General features: G+C 42.8%; 2 protein-coding genes across 8 annotated transcripts in view; one reads left to right on the top strand and one right to left on the bottom strand.

Annotated features, from left to right (window-relative positions):
* The window catches only part of KIAA0232, a 53,402-nt gene continuing 29,660 nt past the window's right edge, over positions 1–23,742 (top strand). For 2 of the 7 annotated variants that reach the window (XM_081015125.1, XM_081015128.1), the window contains exons 1-2: positions 4–152; positions 15,304–15,813. In XM_081015125.1, the coding sequence (XP_080871251.1) occupies positions 15,583–15,813 (231 nt within the window). In that variant the 5' untranslated portion in view covers positions 4–152; positions 15,304–15,582. Of the gene's footprint in view, positions 153–3,180; positions 3,310–3,678; positions 3,790–15,303; positions 15,814–16,991; positions 17,078–23,742 lie in introns of those variants that run through there. The other 5 variants (XM_081015126.1, XM_081015129.1, XM_081015127.1 and 2 more) reach the window with 5 other exon arrangements.
* Positions 19,388–23,700, bottom strand: LOC308481808 (tigger transposable element-derived protein 1-like; the record flags this gene model as incomplete). Its single annotated transcript, XM_081014516.1, has 3 exons — positions 23,648–23,700; positions 21,195–22,883; positions 19,388–19,393 (listed from the first exon to the last, which is right to left on the bottom strand). The coding sequence occupies exons 2-3, from the start codon at positions 22,698–22,700 to the stop codon at positions 19,388–19,390; spliced, it is 1,512 nt and encodes a 503-aa protein (XP_080870642.1). The 5' UTR covers positions 22,701–22,883; positions 23,648–23,700.

Here is a 23,742-nt window from a genome sequence, read left to right on the forward strand (position 1 = left end):
GCTTGCGCAGTGGGAGGAGAGGGCGCTCCGCCCCAGCCCTGGCTGTCCCTCCCCTCGGCGGGGCCGGCGCCGGTTTACGTAACGCCTCTCCGGGCAAATTCCGGCTCGGTCCCGCCGCCTGACTCGGCACGGGGCGCCAGAGGCCCTGGCAGGTAAGCGCGACCTTGGGCCAGGGGCGCCTCGGCGGGGGCGCCGCTCCCCGCTCCCCCCGCGCGCTCCCCGGGGCCCGGGCCGAGGCCTGCGGCGCGGCGCGCGGGGGGGGGGGGACCGGCCTGGCCGGGCCTCTCGACTTGATCCGGAGGCCTCTGCTGGGCAGGGCTCCGGGGCCGCGCCGGCTCCCGCAGGCGGTCTGGCGCGGGCGCCGCTCCAAGGGCAGGCGGGAGGGCCGGGCCGCCGGGCGAGCGCGTCGGGAGGGCGGACGGCCGGGCAGCTGGGCCTGCCCTCTCTGCGCCCGGGCTCCCGGGCTGAGAGGCCGGAGTGGGCTGGGGGGGGGGCGGCGCTGGGCGGGCGGGCGGCGACTCGTCCATGTTGGCCGGCTGCTCCGCCGGAGCGGAGGGCTTCCTGCGCGCTTCCCGCGACGCCCCTGTGGAGTTTGTTCAGGCGCTCCTCCTCCTCCTCCTCCCTCCCGGTTTAGCACTGCGGAGTCGACCTGGGCGACGGGGGCGGAGGCTCCAGAGGCCCATTTTGACTGCTCCCCCCGCCCGCCCGCCCGCCCGCTTGTGCTGATCTTGCAGACCGTGCTTGGGGTTGCTGGAAAAAGTACTTTCAAGTTACTTCGTCGCTGCTCTGATGTACCTGCCGCTACGTTTGCTGCGCTTATATTATTGTGCTCTCGTGCCAAGTAAACTGGAGAGGAGGACAGGCCTATAAACAGGGTAGCCGGGTAGCCTTACCCCGGGGCTGGGAGGGCGGTGTCGGCGGGGGGTCTCGCCGGACGGACTTGCCCTCTTGGAGTTCACCTTCTTCTAGCTAGACTCCCGCTTCGGGCCACAAACAAGGTCCTCACGGCCTTGAAGGTAAACGTTCCAAAGCTTAATGAAGCTTAATGTTCTTGCCAACTTTCCCACCTTTCCGTTACTGAGTTTCTTTAGGAGTTGACTGAAAGGCCGCCAGAGCCATTTTGGTTTCAAACTCTAGTTAATGTATGGCTTGGGTTACCGGTATATTGGTTTTCAAAACGAGATTTGAGCCGATAGCGTTTTTTACCGATAGTTTAAATCAAGCGTGTGTTTAGTCTGGCCTTTTAAACAAATCCACAACTGTATTAGTAGTTCACCTGCCCTTGCAAACCTATCTGTAGGCTGCCACCCTAGGCATAGTTACTGGGGAGTAACTTATGAGCAAGGCTCAGTTCTGAGTGAACATGCATCGTCAGTGGCTTGAAAAAGTTAAAGATGCAAATGCTAAATTGCAGGTCATACACCCACATTCTTGGCATACTTAAACATAAAAGTATGGGTGAAATGAGCAGCATATGACTTGAGTTGATGAAAATGTATGCTGTAAAAAGTGCTGCTGCTTTTTGTGGTAGAGCTACTTCAGCATTCATATGAGGAAGTTGAGAGGGCAGCAGTGGCTGCTCTGCAGAAGAGGGTGAAGAGGCTTATGGGAATATTTTTGAAATAACTCTTTAATCTTATAATTTAAAGGAGAACGTAATTGATTCTGAGACTATATGGGATTGAAAAGAAAAGTCAAAAATACTTGGTATTTCATTTCTGCTCTGAGATTTCAAAGGAGGAGTTTTTCTTGGTATCCCTGAAGGGAGGGGGTGCTGGTTGCTGGGGCGGCCTTGGAATAAGCAGGCAAGTGGGTGAGGGAACCCAGCCCGCCAGTCCTTGCTGCTAGGAATGGATGAGCAAGTGGGAGGCTGGGCAGGCAGGCAGGCAGGTGCTGTGCTGGCCTTTCTTGTGCTTGCTGTGTGCAATGCCTGCCTGGGAGCTGAGTGCCCAGCACTGAAGGGGAGCATTTTCACCATGCAGGCCCAGCGGTGCCCACTGCTGCCTCCCAACGTGAGTAAGATGGTGGCCTCATGTTCACCTTCAGCCGGTCTGCATCTGGCCGCTAAGGCTGGAGGCATCTTCCTCCCAGGAGGCATCTCTCTTTGGGGATAGGGTGGGGCAGCATCAGCAACTGCCCAGAGAACTCTGAAGGAGAGGGGAGAGGAGAGGAAGCTGAGGGAACACTCCACAAGGGAGGGTCTTCAAAAAGGGGCAAAGGGTTCCCAGCTCTGCAAGCAAGGGTTGACATAACTGGATTTCTGAGGCTTAAAGTGCGTTTCCCCACAGGGAAGCCACAGAAAGTGTGTCAAGGGAGCTGTGGACTCAAAAAGGTTGAAAACCTCTGGATTAGGGTCTTGTAGTAGCTGAAGGTGACCATCCCTATCCCAAACTGAACCAGAACTTGCTTAGCCCTAAATGCTAGTGTAAAATAATAGGCTTACCTCTGATAGATTAACTTGTTCTAGGATTCAGTCTTGGAATCTGTTTCCATATATTCCAGGATTCAAGCTCTGATACTGAAGCAGCATAGTTTTAGTCTCCCTTTTAAATGAATTTACTGTTTTTTGTTGGGTCTCCTCATAAGCATATTTTTGTTGGGTCCCCCCCCCGTAAATCGCATGGAAATAATTGATTAGAAGGTGATGAATAGATCTATGATGAGTATGCACAAGGGACTTAGCCTTAAGAGGCCAAGTAGTCAACTGCATTATGTCCCAACATACCAAATTAAGTTGAGGAGCAGCATTTCCGGATGGATGGCATAGGTTTCAGGCACTCTGGAGCCCTGATGTTTGTCTCTCTTTTAGGAATTAAGCACTTTTTTCCTGAGCATATGCAGAATATCCTACCACATCAGAGTAATAAATCTCTGAACAGGAAGTAATGCATATTTTGTTCTGTATCTTACAATTTGAGACTTCCATTAGAAACAAGTGAAAAGAAACCTGTGGTTGTAAAAGGAATATAGGATCTAAAAAAGTTATAAATTTATATTTTTATATTTCACTAAATTCCAAGGATTAGAAAATTTCCCTTTCCCTAGAGAAGTTCCTAACTCAGTGCAGAACAGTACAGCAGTACAGGCACACCTTGGAGATATTGTGGGTTCAGTTGCAGACCACCACAATAAAACAAATACATATCACAATAAAGTGCATTTTTTCCTTTTCTGCTCCAGCCCTAGCCAGTGCCACTCCTGTGGCCACAAGAGGGGTGGTGGCAGCAGAGAGAGGACTTCCTTCTCCTGGAAGCAGACAGGCTGCCTGCAGCTGCACCCACGTCCTCCTAAGGAGCTCAGTAAAATGAAGTACGCCTGTATTTGCAAGCTGAATGCTGATAATTTCTACTACTGCCACTGGGGTTTAAATGAGCCCATTTAAAAAAGCACATTTGATTTTTTTCTTGCGCTACTGGTATTCATTTGTGAAAGACAGAAATAGGACTTAACATGAAGTTATATAACATTTTCTAAATGATTGTTGTCCATATAGTAAGAAGGATTTAGGATTGTATTTCAGCCTTACTGTGTTACACTGTAAAACTTAGTGAATGTAAATAGATGCATTTTTAATCCTCTGTCTGCCACTTTCTTTATATCCATGTTTGAAAATAGTGCTTCTCATCTTTTAAATGTCTACTTCATGTAGGGAAGTTAATATTTGATCAATATTGACAGGATTGATGTTGCTCCCTTACCTGCTTCCTGCTGCTTCCTTATGATTGTGGTCAACTGCCATGTGATTGGTTGCTGCTTTGTCTCTTCACTCTGATGGAACTGGCAAGTTAGGTGGGTAGCTGTGTCAATTTCACAGAACTTTATAGTATATTTCCTTCAGAAAGCCCATGTATATGAGCTGTTGCTTACATATATGAAACACCATTTTGAAGGAGGGAAGAAAGAGAATGCCACAACTGAAATAAAACACATCATTCCCAAGCCCTCAGTAATGTCAGTGTCACTGAACATCAGAGATGAAGGAAGAAAAGGTAATGGAGCAGATAAGCAAGCAATGAAGAAGAGTCCTTCATACTTCTAGGCTTACAGTGAAGCCAGCACCAATCATGTTGTGATGGAATTGCATTCAACTCTCGTTGCAGTGGATTGTGGTCAAGTATCCAGAATAGATTACTGTAGTATCCAACTTAAGTCATATTCAGAGTACACCCACTGAAATAAATAGTCCTAAATTAGTCAAATACCACACATAGTGTAGAAGTGTTTTCTCTTGTGCTAGCTGGAAGGGGCATTGTGATAGAATATTTCAAAGCTGGAAAAGTGAAGAGTGGTAATGTGTATTAAGTGAAGTGGTATTAAGTTCTTAAAAATATGAATGTGATTTTCCTCTTAATCAGACTTTGATCCAGAGCCTGTTTCAAAAAATAATAAACCTGTAATTTTTTAAAAAGAAGATCTCTGAGCAGATAGAATGTTCCACGAAGTCATATGCCTGCATATATCTGATATCCAGGCGGAAGTTTTGCTCAGGAATACTTGGCATAAGCAGACTTCTAATTCCACCCACCTCCTATGATGAAATAGCTAGCACATAGTTTTTAAAGTTCATTTGCTTCTTACTGATTATGAACTATGACTGCTAGCCTTACTCAGAAGATGAAGGGCTTTTTAGTATTAATATTTTATTGAAAAGTTTTCAGTTATAAAGAAATAAAATGTACAAAGAAAAAGGGATGAAAAGAAAAAAGGGACAAAAATGTGTAAAGAAAAAAACCCAATATATGAATATATATGGAAAATACTCCTACATTCTTTTTAAAAATTTGATAGGTAAATATCAATAGCCAACTACATTTTGTAAAAATCATTCAAGCAAAGTCTTTGTATGTAAGCACTTGTCATGGTGTTCTGTGTGCCAGAAGTTTAGAAGACGTTTAGTCATGCTGGCCACATAACCCAGAAAAGCTGTCTGTGTACAAACCCCAGCTCCCTCGGCCTGAAAGCAGAGATGTGCATTACATGCCATTAGGGCTGTGCGGTATCTGGTTTTCAATATCACGATATATCGCCAACTAAACATCACAATATCTTGATATATCATGATATATATCTGCGGCAGCGGAGGGCCTTGCTGGGCGGAGGAGGGCCTCACCATGCCTATTCATGGCAGTGGAGGGCCTCACCACACCTCCCTGTGGAAGCGGAGGACTTTGCAGGCATCCCCGGGGTTGAGGAGGGCCTCACTGGGCATCCCCACAGTAGTTGAGGGCCACCATCGCGCCTTTCTGAGATGGCAGAGGGTGCACTACGCTTCCCTGGGGTGGCGGAAAGCTTTGCTGCACCTCCCCATGGCAGCTGAGGGCTTTACAGCGTAAGGAGGTGTGAGATTTCATAAAAATATTAATAAACTTCCATATAATATTTTAAATATTTTTTCAGCCAATTTAAGAATAGTTCAACTGATTTACAAGGCAAGTTGCATCTACTTCCCCACTCGGAGGTCTAAGCGGAATCTATGCATGCATAAGCCCCACTGAGTTCATCTAAACTTCTACTTTCCTGGTAGTAAGCCTCATTGAATCCAGTAGAGCTTGCTTGTGAGTAGACATGCATTTGCTTGCACTGCTTACCAGCAAACACCCTCCATACCATTCTCACACACAGTACCCAACTTCTCATTTCAGCAGAAGGCAACCAGTTAAATCTTCTCCCCTCCATTTCCCCCAACACAGAAGCCCCCTCCCCCCAAAAAACTCCATCCCACCAATCTCTCCTTTTTTATTAAAGGGAGGGAGGGCAGGCAAGCAAAGACTTTGTCTCCTATAAACAAACAAACAACTTTCCTTTTGTGTCCACCACTGCGTGCAGAGCCATGCTATAGAAAATGTAATTTTAGTAATCTGGTCCATGTGCTTCCGAAAGATTTAATGAAAATGACCTAAATAAGGGAACTTTTTGCTCTTCCTACTGATTAATGATAGTTCTCTGACTCTTGTTAGAGATGCAATTTTCTCTATAGCATAAGTATTTTAACAGTCTCCCCTTGTATTAACAGTAAATATCTTAATATTAAGTGTAAAAATTCAAGTGTTTGACTGGGTAACAGTTATTTTAACGATTTTAGCTTTTTTACATTCCAGTTTTAGGTAACTTTTCAACCATAGTTTTCACTAGTATCTTTCTTTCTTTAACTTAAACATAGTTGCAATGAAAAAACCCAAACCTTTTGAAAAGTGGCTTTCCTCCAATCCTTTGGGTTGTCTTTCCTCCTCCACCCCATTTACTCCTCTGCAAGTTTACCAGGGAGATTAGATCTTGAGGATCTTACTAGATACACTTACTAAATAGGCTGTAGTGGAAGCAGGGGTGGATGAAGGACCTGATAGTTGTCTTGTAAGTTCTGGTGTCCCAGGTAACGCATATGCTGCTACATTTGTGGTTGTGCAACTGGCTTGACATGCATTGCTTCACCTGTTTTCTCCAGAAACTGCAGTGACATTGGCCTCTTAAAGGCAACATTAGATTCTTTCATAGCTGATGTGGCTTCAGTCATGAACTTGCAATGCGCCCCAATTCTAGAAGTAGAAGCAACTTGACTACATAGCAACCTGAAGGCCCTAATGTTGCCACTCTGATTCCCTATTTTATCTAGCTCATATATGTGTTCTGCCATCCTCCTCCCAATATGCGTTTGGCCTTAACTATGTCCCTTGGAGGCTGCACACAATGTCTTTTCCTTGTATTCCTAAGTCAAGCAGCTCTCTGCATTAGTCACAGGTAGCTCCTACTCAGCTGGTTGCTCAATGACAGCATGGTTCTCAGTTTGCTCTTTTTCTCGTGTGTGCGCTTGTGGCTCATCTGAGCAGCTAATTCCACCACAGAAAATAGTAATTGGTTAGTGATGTGATTTTAACTTGTAGTTAAGCTTTTATATTGATCTCTCTGACACTCAGCAATTAGCACAATGAATATAACTTGAGAATATGGCCTTGTGTGAGATCTCTAAAATGGGTTTGCACCAAATCTAGAACGCTTCCTCACTGAAAACCAGAGAAGGTTGATTTCTGTACTGGCAAGCAGTGTTAGAAATCCCTCCAGTCGACAACGGCATTTTGTGACTGACACATGTCCAATTGTCACCCTATGGAGATCTCTGGATCCCTGGTTGGCGACTGACATCTCCATCTGGCTGGCCTGTCAGCTATCTTAAGTAGGAGAGCTTATTTATTGCATGTATGTCCCATATTTTCTTCAAGAAATACATGGTTCACCCCCCTCATCAGTTAATACCTACAACGACCCTGTGAGGTAGGTTAAGAGACTGTGACTGGCCCAGGGTCACCCAGTGAGCTTCATAACTAAGTGGAGATTTGAACCCTGATTTCCCAGGTCCTAGTTCAACAATCTAACCACTACATCCCAAATGCTTCCTAGAGTATTTCTGTTGTGGGGCAGCTCTATAAATTAAGTAGGTAAATAAATTAATATGGGGAAATCAAAATGTCACTTAGAGAAGGATCTGAAATTGCTCTCTCCTTCAAGTTTCTGTTCATTTTTTAAAAAATTAATATTTATTGCTTTTCCAACGATTTAAACACTACAAAAACAATACAATACAATACAATACAAAAACACTACATAACATTGACACATTAAACACATTAAACTAACAAAACAAAACAAAAACAGTTTAAAGTAAATCAAACAATTTCAATATCTTATCTTTCATTCACTTATTTCCACGACCTCCTCACACCTCCCTTTTTGTATTCCACTTCTGTTAATTGTTTCAGCAATTCCTTTCCATCTTCCTCTGTTTTCTATCCTATAATTATCTTAACACATTCTAACCTTATTTTTCCTTTAATACTCTATTAATCTATTTATACTTATTTCCTTATAACATTTCTACTAAAGCCATATAATTTCATTCCAACATTTTTCTAGCATTCATTAATTTTACAATATTTCTGTAGATAGTCTTTAAACTTTTTCCAATCTTCCACCAATTCTTCTCCCTGGTCTCGGATTCTGCCAGTCATTTCTGCCATTTCCATATAGTCCATCAACTTCATCTGCCATTCTTCCCGGGTGGGTAAATCTTGTGTCTTCCAATACTTCGCGATGAGTATTCTTGCTGCTGTTGTTGCATACATAAAAAAAGTTCTATCCTTCTTTGGCACCAATTGGCCGACCATGCCCAGGAGAAAGGCCTCTGGTTTCTTCAGGAAGGTATATTTAAATACCTTTTTCAGTTCATTATAAATCATCTCCCAGTATGTCTTAATCCTTGGGCATGTCCACCAAAGGTGAAAGAATGTACCTTCAGTCTCATTACATTTCCAACATTTATTGTCGGGCAAATGGTAAATTTTTGCAAGCTTGACTGGTGTCATGTACCACCTATAAATCATTTTCATTAAATTTTCTCTTAAGGCATTACATGCCGTAAATTTCACACCTGTGGTCCATAACTGTTCCCAGTCAGCCATCATTATATTATGTCCAACATCTTGTGCCCATTTAATCATAGCTGATTTCACCGTTTCATCCTGAGTGTTCCATTTCAACAGCAAGTTATACATTCTTGACAAATTCTTGATTTTTGGATCTTACAGTTCTGTTTCCAATTTTGATTTTTCCACCTGGAAACCACAAGTTCCTGTTCAATGCTTGGTAGTGGAAAAAAATCAGGATGTTCCTTTTGGGTGTTAACCAAGAGAGCAGGCACAGTTTGCATTGAAACCACTCCTAACAACTACTAAACTAAGGTGGAAGCTTCTTTCTCCTGTGAAAATGCTGATTGTAGTTCTCATTCACACACTCTGAAAAATCTTTAAGAGCTACGTGGAGCATAATCAGTTTGTGTCTGGCCTTAAAATCTTACTTTTCAAATGATGGACTAACTGTGATTTCTTCTTTAAGTTCTCAAAGCTCTTAACCTAGCTCAAGGTTGTCATCTGAACTATCCAGATGTTTAACTGATAATCACAGTCAGTCAATCGTTTGAAAAATAAGACCTTAGAGCCATCTTGTCCCAAAATGGCAACTAGACATTTCATTTTGGCAACTGTAACCCTGGTTTAAGGAGCCATTTGGCACTTAGCTTATATATCTGAGTTTCTAACACAGATCTGGAGGTGCACCAAATGGCTCCTTAAACCGGGGTTACACTTGCCAGAACAGAATGCCTAGTTGCCATTTTTCTGCCAGTCAGTCGGACTTTTTGGTTCCTGGTATCTGGAACACAAACACAAAGGAAGGAAGGAAGTGGGCAAACTCTTAATTGTTTGTATATCTGAATCTGTGGTGTGTATAGTGAGCTTTGGGCATAATTCTTTATGTTTTGGTAAATGATTTTTCACATAAGAAGTGAGTGGATAGTTGGGACCTGTGCATAGGTGCCTGCAACCAGTTATTGAACAGGAAACTCTGATACAATGCCTTTCTACTTATGGACAAAGCTGCCAGCTTTGAGTGCATGGTTTTCAGGACCACATTTAGCTAGAATTGCAATGTTGCCTAGTGCAAGAGCTTATTTTTCCAATATTGTGTAAAGAAATGTGTATCAATACATTAGGTTAGGCTATTGAGTACCCTGTGATACGGAGCGTGGATAAAATTAGATGAAATTACTCCTTTTCTCATTCTAAGATTGCAGTCTAGGTAAGTTAGCCCTGTTTTTGCTGGAGTGGAATTTATTTGTTCATAAATATGTGGTTTGGGCTGTAGAACTTTAATCCTACTTTTACAAATAATTGTTATTTGCACTACTTGCTTAGTTTATGAGAATGTAACTTAGAAGCAATTATTATTAAATTTATTTTAGAATGTTTTAAGTAAATACGCTTTGCACTGGGCTGAAACCTACTTGGCAAGATTGTTATAAATGTGCATTTACATAGGAGCCAGTTCCAGGGGACCGTGGGTGCTTGGGCACCCACAGTGTCAGTGGAAAGAGCCAGCAGGCAGCAGTTCAGCTCCTCCCTCCACAGCCAGAGAGTGAGGCACCCCCTTTCTGCAGGGCTGAGGCTCAGATGCAGTGTTTCTCTGCCTCCGTGTACGAGCCCCTCCCCATGTAAAAGGATGACTTGCTAGCTGCAGATAGTAGGAGGAGGAAGAGACATCACTGCCGGCTGCCACAGTGCAGATGTGCCATGACATATGCACACGCCTGCACATAGTACATTTGATATCATGCACTATGTGCAGGTGTGTGCATGTGACATCACATGTCCATGTTGTGGTGGTGGGAACCCACAACCCTGAGGGCAAGATGGCACCCGTGTGTATTTACTGTAGTCCATTATGAGTCCTTGAGACAGGGTAGAAATAATTGGGAAATATTAGTTATATCACCAATGTAAGTAAGCAAACAGTATATTTGTTAGAGAACAAATGTTGGTACAGATGCTACTAACTAGGTTTTGGTATTCTCAAGATCAGCGGTGAGGAGCCTCTGGACTGTGGGCCTAATTAGGTCCTCCCATTTCGTTCAGGAGGCTGTTTTGACCATGCCGTGTCCACCTGGCCTACACCTGATGTCACAGATGACCTGACTTTAAATGACCCGAGGCTTCTTCTAGTAGAGACCAAAATATATGTTTATTTCTTGCCCCCTACTCACCTGAAGAAATCTTTAGAAGCCATTTATCAAACATTTTAGACCAAGATCTTCTAGGCTGGCACCGCCTCAAAATATTTTAACACCCATTAATTACCAGGAAGATAGGAAATGTGTTCTTTATGCTAGTTTTCAAGCCCTGCTTGAACATAAGAGGCTATGCTTTTTACTTCAGCACCCCACATCTGTGCTCAGGAACTTTCCTGCAGACTTCTTCCCCTGCTTTTCCTTCTCCCTTTTCCTGCCAGAAAAGGGACGTTCAACTTCAACACACTGAGCCTCGACAGGTATTATGTCTCCTTTCTCTAGCCAACTACTGCAAAAATGAATCTTTGACTTTCAGCCATTAACCCAAAGTCTGTCACCTGCTTTTTCCCATTTTTTGCCTAAAAACTTTTCCAAAGCTCCACTGCCTAAACCTTCCTTATTCCTCCGGCAGCCGCCTCTTCTCTCCCTACTGCTAAACTCTCCTGGTACCAGCTTCATTCCCTCAGCCAATTTCCCCTCTTTCTAGTGTACCCTTTGTATTTTCAGGCATGCTTTAGGAACAAGACTTCTAAACTAAGCCCTTTGTTAGTGTGCTGCCCATTGATTTTGTTCAATATATTTAGTAAATATGCTAATTTCCCTTAGAGACAGCATGTTAATTCCCTTTTTGATGGATTAAAATGACTTTTGTGTTATTTATGTGTTAACTCTTGGGTCTGGAGCGCATCCAGGTCTCAACATAAAAAGAACAACAAGGGGGTGTCCAGATTGCACGTGAGATGTTTTTATTGCTTTGATATATTTTTTATGATATAGAGGCATACAACTATTTTTATAAATAACTGAACCTGTTCACTTCATCGCAGGGAGCTATGCATCACAGAGAGCTATTCAAACTCCAGCAATCCTCTGCCTGGGCAAACATGGATCACTTTCTGTTATTGTGACATCAGGAGATCATTGTGTGGGAGATAATGATCTGGCCCACCCACCAAGTCTAATTCCCCACCCTTGTGCCAGATAGATGTAAAATAAAATACTAAAAGCTGCTTTATACAGTTTACCACTAGCCCTGACTTTCTCTGCTTATGTCTTCTTTCTATAAGGAAACCATTTACTAAAAGAATATATATATATATATATATATATATATATATATATATATATACCACAAAAATTATACAGATTTTGTGGACATAAAAAGGAAAAGTTATTTTCTTACTCTTGTGAAGCCCATGTAAGTAAGATGGCATTACTTATTCTCTTCCTCCATTAGATCTACTGCCATATAACCTTCACAGGCTTGTAGGAGATGGAGTCAAAGGCAAATCTGTGGGGATCACAAGAAAAGTGGATTCCTCTGTGAAATGCTGCACAATTCAGCCCCAGTCCCCTCAGGCTAGCAGTCACCATGCGCCCTGCAGCTGTCCTTTTTCCTTTGCTGTTGAGAGATGGAAACGGGGAAAGGACAGCTGTAGAGCACATGGCTGAGCACTTAGGCAGCTGTTGGCCTCTGAAGGACATGGAGATCATGCCTTTTAGCCTTAACCTAAATGGACCAATTGACTAGCAGGTGCTTTAGTACCAGACCATGTACTTTGCAGCTGTCCTTTCCCCACACTCCTGTTGAGAGATGATAGGGAAAACTGCTAGTGTAGCATGGCACTTGAGCAACTACTAGGCTCCATGTCTCTCTCTAGGCTAGAATCACTTGGGCAGGGGGGCCAGGGACAGTGGTCGGATATCCAAGCATCCTGCCATGACCCTTAGCTTGTAGGCACAGCAGGGCATCCCAAGCTGTTGCTAGCATCTGTATTCTCCCTTTCTGTTCTTTTTCTAGAGGATCAGAGGAAGAAATTGTGGTTGGGGAGCTGTACACAAGACTATATGTTCTTTTCAGAGAACAGTAGTTTAAAGGCTAGAAGAAAGAAGGAGAGAGTTCCTGTGTGTACTCTGCACACTGGAGCCCTTTTAAGAAGACTTCTGCATTCTAGAGTTGAGGCTCAGGGATTTTTCTTTGCCACTGCAGGAAAGTTTGTGGCTTCATGTGGCATCTGGGGGCAAATATGTGCCATAGAACCTCAAATAAACTTTTAGTCTATTCTGTGGGTGAGTGGGAAAATTGAAATAATTAAATATAGTTTATTGGTGTGATTTTTCTAAAAGATTTTGAATTAGACAATTTTCTATATAATATTTGACTTAACTGTTTCAATGTCTGTCTGACTGGATTACTTGATGTATATAAAATTCTTTACTCCCTACAAAAGTTTTGTTATTCGACCTTCATTCCAGCTAAAGATTTCATTGCTAGTACATGAGCCGACAATTTCCTGTTTTGTTGTCCAAAGCCAAAAACCTTTGTCTCAAGAAAGCCAAAGGTGAGACTTCTTCACCAATCTCAAGCACCTTTAATTGCCCTTGTAGCATTTTTAATGCCTTCCATTATTTCTCCTTAACAAATTCCTTGCATTTTTCATTTTTTATATAATGTTGCCTCTCTTTTTATTTGTTTTCTGGCTTCTAAAGTCTGAAGCAGTTATAACCCTGCATGGAAACATTTAAAGGTTTCTCATATTGTGCTCCTGAAATGATATTAATTTGAAAAAACAGCACAATCTCCTGATTAAATCTATCTACTGTATTTGTGTCTCCTAGAAGTGACTGTTTTTATATCCATATCGTATCAACTTGTTCTGTTACTCTCATCTTACTGTATAATGGAGCAAGAGCTGATCATAGAATCACAGAATCATAGAATTGTAGAGGTGTAAAAGGTGAAAGATTTGTACAATCTGAGGAGAAGCCTTCATCTGTGATGATGAAAAATGAAAATTTTTGAAGGAAATAAAAATAGATATAAAATTAAGAAATGTAATAAAGTACCTAGGAATAAATATAACAAGAAATTTAGAACAAGAGAATTTTAACAAATTAAATAGGGAAATTAAAGAAAAGCTTGAGGAATATAAGAAAATTAAGCTTTCATGGTTTGGAAGCATAGTGATAAAAAAAATCTAGACAAAATTTTCTTTTTAATTATTTGGAATGTTGCCAGTTAAGATATCAGAGACAGAGACAAAGTGTTGGCAAAGTATGATTAATTACTTTTGTAATGGGGATAAGGAGACAGCAGGGCAGATAAATAGTCAAAGCTGGGGAGAAACACACTTTGAAAATGTTGTCTATAAGGATAAAAGAAAATTATTATAAATTAATTTGGAGATGTTATTTAACACCAGTCAGATTAAATCAAATAAACAAGGAATATTCAGTGTTATGTTAGAGGGGATGCCAGGACTTATGTTCACATGTGGTGGGGGTGCAAATATGTACAATTTTTTGGCAAAGGGTGTTTAAGGACATAACAGAAATCACTGGGTTAAAGCTGACCGAAAGTCCCAAGGTAGCATTATTATCAGTTTACGATGGGGTGGAAGGTACAAATTTATTGACAGCTGCACAAGTTATTATTGCTAGGACGTGGAAGGGGCAAGGTGATGATAAAATGGAAGAATAGTATAAAGAGGTGTGGGATATAGGTATTAATGATAAATTAACATGCACTATTAAGGTAAGATGGGGAATATGCAGGAGAAATGATTTTGAGGAGCTATGGAAGGTATTTGTAGAATTTGTACTGTTAAAATGCAATGGGGTCAAACCATTGCAAGAGGTGTTGAAATTTTGGGAGGTTGGGTAGTTAGAATGGATGGTCTCAGGGGTGGGGTGCACATTTTTATTGTTATTTATTTATTTATTATTATTACCTTGTCAAAATAAAAAATAAAATTATATATAAAAAAGAATTGTAGAGTTGGAAGGGACCCTGCAGATTACGGTATCTATTCAGCCCCCTGCAGTGCAGGAATAGGCAGCTGTCCTGTATGGGGATAGAACCTGCGACCTTGGTATGATCAGCACCATGCTTTAATCAACTGAGCCATCGAAATGTGTGATATATTTCTTATTTTAATATTGTAGTCTGTTGCCTTAAGTACTACAGGTGTTGCAAGGAACAAACCAGTCCTTTGAATTCATTGTACTGCAGAATTCTCCACGTAAATATTTTATTATTGCCCACTTATGACTGCCCAAGTATTTCCAGAAGCAAGTTAATAATAAAAATTTTAACAAAACTGAATAGCAGGAAAAACCATAATTACCAAAACAGATATGCTAATTTAATATTGTATGGCAAGCTTGGCTCTTGTGGGATTGGAATCCAGTAAAAGGGAAGGTTAAAAATGAATTACAAAATCACTCAAAGTTTGTTGTTGTTGTTTAGTCGTGTCCAACTCTTCGTGACCCCATGGACCAGAGCACCCCAGGCTCAAAGTTTACCACTCAAAGACTCAAAGTTTACCACTCCTTTTTTAGAGCAGGAAAGTAGTGCTCAGAGGTTGACTAAGTTTTACAGGTGGATCACATGTCAAAATATTTAATTGCCCCTGAGCAAAGAATTGCTTTTATCAAGCTCAAAGGAAGATTTGCCTAGAGCAAGGGAAAGGGAGACAAGGTTCCCCTTTCTCAGCTGAAAGTGCTCCCCAAAACTTTCTCTTTTTAGTTTTCAAGCCTATAATGTTCACTTCAGTTCAGTTCCTTTTTATAACAAGCCTTTGTTTTTTTCATAAGTGTACATTTCTGTTCCCTTTATACATTCATGTATTTTGCTTAAATTGTGATTTTTTTCTTCATATGCATCACAGCCTCTTTTTTCCTCTTATTTATAGGTCCTGCTGGGGATTTACATCTGGCGTCAATGTGAAATTAAGGTAGAAAAATGCACATAAACATGTGTTTCCTGTTAAGATTTAGTGTACTCAGTGGTTATGCCTGAAGAGTGGGTCTTGTCTTTAGACTGATAACTGCCAGGAAATATAAATGATTATCCTAGAAGTCAAGCTTCTCTCCTCCTTGCTGGAGTGAAAAAAATAACCATCTCCAGGTTCCTACGGAATATCATCTACAGAAAATGCATCACGTTCTAAGGATGACGGTCACCTAGATTCATGCACCCAATCTATACAGTTGTTGTGGATGGTTTGCCATCTGAAAGCTCCTCAAGCTCCTGTCTGGGCTCTGTACCTGTTTCTGAAATGTCTCTGCTTCATGCTTTGGGCCCCGTGCAGACCTGGCTGGGACAAGAGCTAGAAAAATGTGGCATTGATGCCATGATTTATACTCGCTATGTCCTCAGTCTTCTACTGCATGATAGTTATGACTACGACCTGCAGGAACAGGTATTTGCATATTTTGGATATTGTTTGAGTGAAAAACGAATGCATGTTTTCATTGTGTGACACGTGTTTGAAATTCTAAATGTGTTAACTGATTTCGGATTCCCATTTGAATAGCAAATATTGGGTACAGAGTGGTTACACTAGACTTGAGGGTTGATTGACTGGCAACCCAAATCTTACAGATGGAGGAGGGATAAGAAAGGGCAGATTTTAACAATTCTGAACAACCTTTTTTTTAACCAAGGCTGTCCCTGATCTGGAACCACATATCCCTGTCTCTGTAGTAGCAGAGGTGCTTCTCAAGCTCCCCCCACCTTGATTGCATAGGCACATTACAAATGCACCCCCCCAAAAAAAAATCTGCAAAGGGTGGATCATCTGCTTAAGTCCTAATTGATAGATGAAGCTTTGGGCATCAGCCTTTAGGTGCTGTCTACAAAGGCTGGAGCTTGTTTGTTTTTTACTCAAATCCTTGTTGCCTAGTCCCTTCCTTAATTTCCTTTTGTGTCCCAATTCGCTTCCCCTTTTTTCTTTTCATATTTATTATTTTCAAATTTAGACATTAAGCCATGTTTAAACTTTCTTAGTTGCTCTTTGGCATGAGGTGTTCATTGAATTTGTGGGGTTAGAGCTGTCCAGAGAAGGCTCATTGTTACTTGCAGCTTTAATTTGCCGCTTTTTGAAAATTGACTCGTATATTCCTTGAACCCATTACTTGGCAGTCAGTGGAAGAATATAGGAGAGGTCCATGTGTCTATCTACATAACCTAATTGCATGTACAAACTTAAACTTGTTCTGCAACTTGAAAAAGGAGAACTTACAAGGGCATTACATGAGCAATGGTGATGATGGAAAGGAAGAGGGCACATCCTGGGCAGCAGGATTTAAATGCTCCTGCAATGGCACCAGCAAATGCAGCAGGAATAGCAGGCAGACATTACTAACATGGCAGTCAGTTGGTGCAGGCCATACTGTTCCGAAATAGAACTTTTACCTGTTTGGCCAGGATTGTGCCAGTCTATTTACCAGAAAAGAGGCCCTGGATAACAGCTTGGCTGGCAGTTGTTTTGGCACAATCCGTATGCCGTTCTTTCCTCATGCCTTTTATTTGTTCCTTAAGACTGGTGCTGTATGTTGCTAGCCTCAAGTAAAATGTTGGCACTGTTTTACCAAATAGATCACAATTTCTTCCTTCATCTGTGGTGTGGGAGATACCAGCAGTGGCAGCAAATGGACACTTGACAGGCCAGAGCCAGAATGTAGGCAAGTGTGGCATATTCAGTATGGGAGTAATAGTCGCCTACGTTAGTAGTTATTTTGTGTGTGTGTGTGTGAATGAATGAATTATAATGCATTTTGAAAATGTGATTTATAAATGGTCTCCAGTTAGATGATGAGAATGTGGCTGGTTGTCCGTTTTCTACCTGAACAAAGCATAAATCTTAAGAGGTTTGCACACAGGAGTATGAACCACAAGGTTCCACTATTGGTCTAGGAGCTGGCACCTAGTCTCTCAACTCTGCAAGCTTGTATTTGCAGAGCCTGGTGCTCAAAAGTAATATAGGTCTCCTACAGTGGAGCTTAATAACATTAAAGGAAAACAAAAGTTAAGGCCATTGCCGTGACCTCTGAGCTAGGACTTGTGTTGCTTTGCTCAGGACCAACATGGCAAAGTTGACAGACAAAGCTGCTTGAGGAACACTTTTTCCAACCTCGTCTCCATGCCTCTGGGTCCCCCGTATTGCACCTGGATAGCATAAACACTCCTGTAGAGTTGAGAGAGACTGAACACTAACAACTAGACCCCATCCAGTCTCACTCTTGCGTGCAAACCTCTTAAGACCTATGGTTTGTTAAGGTATCCACTTTCTTTCACTTGGTTAAAACTTTCTCAAAACTATTAAATTGTTTTTATCATCTGTTGCTATTTTACTGATTTTTGTTTGTCAAAAAAATCTATTTTAATATGTTTATGCTATACTGTTTTTGTAGTATATTTCAAAATCAAAAGTAACAGGTTTCCAGAGTGGGAAAGATGTTGCTGGACTAAAACTTGCATTTTGCCTGACTGTTGGCCAGTTCTTTTTAAGTTTTCTTACCACAATTTGCAAAAGACAGTGAGAAAAACAATAATATACTGGAAAGCCATTCTAAGTTCCTTATTTAAAACAAATTAAATTTCTCCATTGATCAAATATATTTCTGTTTATTAAAATTCACCCCACGTGTAATCCTTGTAGAATCATAGAATTGTAGTGTTGGAAGGAACCCCAAGGGTCATCTAGTCCAGCCCCCTGCAGTGCAGGCATCTCAACTAGATCATGCATTTCAGATGACCATACAACCTCTGCTTAAAAACCTCCAAGGAAAAAGAGTCCACCACCTCTCATAGGAGTCTGTTCCACTGTCAAACAGCTCTTACAGCCAGAAACCTTTTCCTGTTTTTAGTCAGAATCTCCTTTCTTGTAACTTGAATCCATTGGAGAAAACAAGCTTGCTTCATTCTCTGTGTGATAGCCCTATATATATTTGAAGATGGCTATAATATAATATGGGGACACGGGTGGCGCTGTGGTCTAAACCACTGAGCCTCTTGGGCTTGCTGATCAGAAGGTTGGCAGTTCGAATCCCCGCGATGGGGTGAGCTCCCGTTGCTCTGTCCCAGCTCCTGCCAACCTAGCAGTTTGAAAGCACGTCAAAGTGCAAGTAGATCAATAGGTACCGCTCCAGCGGGAAGGTAAATGGCATTTCCGTGCACTGCTCTGGTTCGCCAGAAGTGGCTTGGTCATACTGGCCACATGACCCGGAAGCTGCCTGCAGACCAATGCCGGCTCCCTTGGCCTATAGAGCAAGATGAGCACCGCAACCCCAGAGTCGTCTGCGACTGGACCTAACCATCAGGGGTCCTTTACCTTTTTACAGATTATGAAGTAACACTTCTGAGAATGTTAGTGCTGATGTGAAAGCAACCAGCAATTCCTCAAGCAATAGTCTAAATGCCACCCTGATAACACTGGGATTGCCCTTCTCCCCATTCCTCTAGAAACATTTTTGTCCATGGCACAGCTGCTTCTAGTGGCAGATAGCCACAATTTTTTCATCCCAGAATATAATTGGGTATTCTAATCTAGCATCATTCCATGGGGATATCTGGGGAGAAAATATGGCAGCTACCAATGGAGTCCTTGCTGGCAGAGTTGGAGTGTAGAGGTCCCAGTAGGGATGTAAGTGGGAACAAGGATAGAATGGAAGACTCAGGGAAGTTTGTAAAACTAAAGATGTGGTAGATACATGTGTGTGTATGTTGTGAAAAGGGATGGGATTGCAGTGTAGTAAATGGAGAAGGGGTATCATGTATTTTGAGCAATAAGAGGGGCAAATCTCTTTCACTTTGAAGTTTTTTATAGAGGGCTAATATGTGACCAGAATGTTCAGAGAGAAGCCTGCAACTATTTGGACTAAAGTGAAGAGGATAGGATGAATTTTTGCTTTGCATTATGTAGAGAGAAGCACTTTAACACAAATAGAATCGTCTGCTTTTTGTTCATCATGTTTAGTGATCAAAGATGAGGCTTATGCCTGTTTAACAGGGTGAATGTTGATGCCAGTGGATACAGACAGCAATTTTGGATGTAAGACGATCGTGTTCTTGTATACAAAGTTTGAGGTGGCAGTTAGATGTAAGTAAGTAAAAAGATAGCAGTTAGTAAAAAAAACAGATGGGCAGTCATATGTGGAATGGGATGGAAGAAGGATCATAGGTAGAAAGGAAGAGCTGTGTGCCATCATCATATAGATAACCTCATAGAACTGAGTTGAAAGGGACCACGAGAGCCATCTAGTTCAAACCCTTGCAATGCATGAACCTTTTAACCAAGATGGGAATTGAACCCATGACCCTGAGATTAAGAGTCCCTGAAAAGCCATAAAATTTGAAGGTATTCATAGACTGTGTCAAGAGAAACTTCCTCCCACAGGGAAGACTTCGATCAAGCAATCCCTTGAGGAGAGCCAGCTGAGAACAATATGTTAAAAAAAAAAGGAATGAAGGAAGTTGCAGTGGAGAAAGTGGTTGATGGTATAGAAGACAGCAGAGAAGTTGAGGAGTATACATACAGTGTACCATATCAGTGGAGAGCAGCCAGAAGTTGAGATAACTGTTCAGAGGGAAGGAGGGAAATTAGACAGTAGGTAGAGGAGCAGAATGAGACAGAAGAGGGTATGGCAGCTAGTGGTGTGTATGAATGTGGTGAGGGAGGAACTTAAGTAGACTGAAATGTTGGTGTGGAAGATAATGTCAGAGGGGATGACAACCTTTGATATGCTGTGATGTGCATACAAAGTGCATTGAGGCAGAAATTGTTCATATCTTCCATGACTTTGATGCTGCTGTTGATGAGTACAGATTATAAATGTGTCCAGCACTTATTTGAATCAAAGTATTTTCAGATGAGTTTCAGCTGTTGGGGTGTAGACAAGATTCTTTGGACAAGGGCGACCAGTTTATTGTATGTTTGATCTTTCCCCCTTGTTTTATATCAAGGAGGGAGGGATTGGCCAGCTAGGTAAAAGACGAGACGACTGCCTCACTTTGTGGAGGAGTGCTTCTGTCTTTGAAGGAAGTAACTATAAAGCTTCACCTAAAGAAGCTTTTGTGGATCAAGAAGTTAACAACCACCAGCCAATTGCTAGTACAATGGTACCTTGGGTTACAGATGCTTCAGGTTACAGACTCCACTAGCCCAGAAATAGTACCTTGGGGTAAGAACTTTGCTTCAGGATGAGAACAGAAATCGCACCACGACAGCGGGAGGCCCCATTAGCTAAAGTGGTACCTCAGGTTAAGAACAGTTTCAGGTTAAGAACAGACCTCCAGAACGAATTACAGTGGTGCCTCGCAAGACGAAATTAATTCGTTCCGTGAGTTTTTTCGTCTAGCGAATTTTTCGTCTTGCGAAGCACGGTTTCCCATAGGAATGCATTGAAATTCAATTAATGCGTTCCTATGGTCAAAAAAAGTCCAATCAAAGCCAAATTTGGTACAACAATAGTTTATTAACTGCTCTTTAAAGTCACACATACTTTAAAGAGCATATCAAAAACTGAAGGAACGATAAATTAAGTTTCTAAACATGACAGAAAAACATTTAAAAATCAACAAAGTGTACTGTACATACATTTTCTAAGACTCTGGGGGACCACTCGAAGAAGGTTCCTCTTCCACTCTTTGCTTCTTGCTGAGGAACCTGTCCATGGTCTGCTGCTTCATCCGCCTTTTCAGCAGCTCCCTGAGAGGCAACATGACCATCGTATCAAAAGTGTTCGCTTGGTCATGTGCCACGTGCTTGTTAGGGTGGTGCCGCTCTGTAAAAGCCTGCACCTCCTTCCACTTCTGGCAAATGACCCTTAGTTCTTTGGAGGACGGCCGTTCCTCAGTTGCTTCCTCCTCTTCCAGCGAGGCCTGCTCCTGCGCAACCTCTGCCTGCAGTTCAACCAGCTCCTGGGTGGTCAGCTCGTGGTCGTGCTCCTCCACCAGCTCGCTGATGTCCTCCTCTGTGACCTCCAGGCCCATGGTCCTCCCCAAGGCAACAATGTCCTGCACCACTGTTGACTCTGGTGCATCAGAGTCACTTGGTGCCACACAGTCCGGCCACAGGCTGCGCCAAGCGCAATTCAAATTTCTCTGGCTGATCCCGTTCCAGGCCGTGGTGATCATCTTCAAGCAGGTGACGATGTCAAAGTGGGCCTTCCAGAATTCCCCCAGGGTGATGGTGGTGCAATCAGTCACCTCGAAGCATCGCCTTAAAAGCTCCTTGGTGTAGAGTTTCTTGAAATTGGCGATGACCTGCTGATCCATCGGCTGGAGCAGTGGCGTGGTGTTAGGCGGCAGGAACATGATGTTGATGAAGCTGAACTCCTCCAACAAGTCCACCTCAAGGCCTTTAGGATGAGCAGGAGCATTGTCCATCAGAAGCAAAGCCTTCAGCGGCAGGTCGTTGTCCAGCAGGTACTGTTTGACAGCAGGGCCAAAAGCAAGATTGACCCAGTCCACAAATAGCACACGTGTGACCCAAGCCTTGCTGTTGGATCGCCACATGACACTCAGCCGCTCCTTGTCGACCTTGTGTTTCTTGAAGGCCTGTGGGTTCTCCGAGTGGTACACCAGCAGGGGCTTGATCTTCAGGTCGCCGCTTGCGTTGGCACAGAAGAGCAGGGTCAGGCGGTCCTTCATGGGCTTGTGGCCAGGCAACTTGGCCTCCTCCTGTGTGATGAAAGTCCTTTTGGGCATCCTCTTCCAAAACAGCCTGGTCTCGTTGCAGTTGAAGACCTGCTGTGGAACGTAGCCCTCCGTCTTCACAACCTCCAGGAACTCCAAGGCAAAGTCTTCAGCCGCAGGAACATCAGAACTGGCAGCCTCTCCATGCCTGACCACGCTGTGGATTCCAGATCTTGCCTTGAACCGGTCAAACCAGCCTCTGCTTGCCTTGAAGACTTCTGGCTCGCCTGAGGTTCCTGGCTGTTCCCGGATGAGGTCTGCGTGCAAGGCCTTGGCCTTCTCACAAATGACGGCCTCAGTCACTGTGTCCCCTGCACGCTGCTTCTCTTCTAACCAGATGAGCAGCAACTTCTCGACCTCCTCCAGAACAGCTGGGCGGTTCTTCACGATCCTGGTGACTCCCTTGGCTGCATCAGTCGCAAGGATCTTCTCCCTCATCTTCAGGATGGTCCCGATGGTCGATGGGTTCCTGCCGTACTCCCTGGTGAGGTCCGTCACACGCATTCCACCGTCGTGCTTCCGGATGATCTCCTTCTTCATTTCCAGCGTTACCTTCTCCTTCTTCCTCTTGCCGGCCTCCGCAGCAGCAGCAGTCTTCTTGGGTCCCATGGCAGCACAGCTCTTACCTTCGTAAACTCAGAAAAAGAAAAAAAAAATCAGCAATTCAAACCCAGAACCAAGTCCTTGAATTCCAAACACCCAACCCAAAATCCAAAACCCCCCAAAAAAGTTTTAAAAGTTTAACTTACGAAATGGCTGCAAATCACCAAAGTCTTCAAAATCCTCAAATGGCTGCAAAAGAAGTTTTGGGAAAGCTTTAAAAATCACCAAAGTCTTCAAAAACCTCAACTGTTCCCCCAGCCCCTCCCCAACTGTTGCAAACCCCTCCTCAACTGTTCCCCCATCCACCCAGCACACAGAAATTCAAACCCAGAATTTTTTTCGAAAAAAACAACATGGCCCAGTGGTCACAGAAAACCATAAAAATTCAAAAAAACCCACACAAGCTTCCAGATTCTTGCAAACCCCTCCCCAGCTGTTCCCCCAGCCACCCAGCACACAGAAATTCAAAACCCAGAATTTTTTTTCAAAAAAACCCAACATGGCCCAATGGTCACAGAAAACCATAAAAATTCAAAAAAAAACCCCACACAAGCTTCCAGATTCTTGCAAACCCCTCCCCAGCTGTTCCCCCATCCACCCAGCACACAGAAATTCAAAACCCAGAATTTTTTTTCAAAAAAAAACAACATGGCCCAATGGTCACAGAAAATCATAAAAATGCAGAAAAAACCACACAAGCTCCCAGATTCTTGCAAACCCCTCCTCAACTGTTCCCCCATCCACCCAGCACACAGAAATTCAAACCCAGAAATTTTTTTCAAAAAAAAAAAAAAACATGGCCCAATGGTCACAGAAAATCATAAAAATGCAGAAAAAAACCACACAAGCTCCCAGTTTCTTGCAAACCTCTCCCCAACACCAAGTCCTTGAATTCTAAACACCCCAACCCAAAATCCAAAACCCCCAAAAAAAGTTTTAAAAGTTTAACTTACCAAACAGCTGCAAAAGAAGTTTTGGAAAAGCTTCAAAAATTCAGCAAACTCTTTAGAAAGCTCAAAAAGGCCACCACACCGCGTGCAATGTGTTG

This window comes from Podarcis pityusensis (assembly GCF_964106645.2).
Source record: "Podarcis pityusensis genome assembly, chromosome: 7".
NCBI classification, from domain to species: domain Eukaryota; kingdom Metazoa; phylum Chordata; class Lepidosauria; order Squamata; family Lacertidae; genus Podarcis; species Podarcis pityusensis.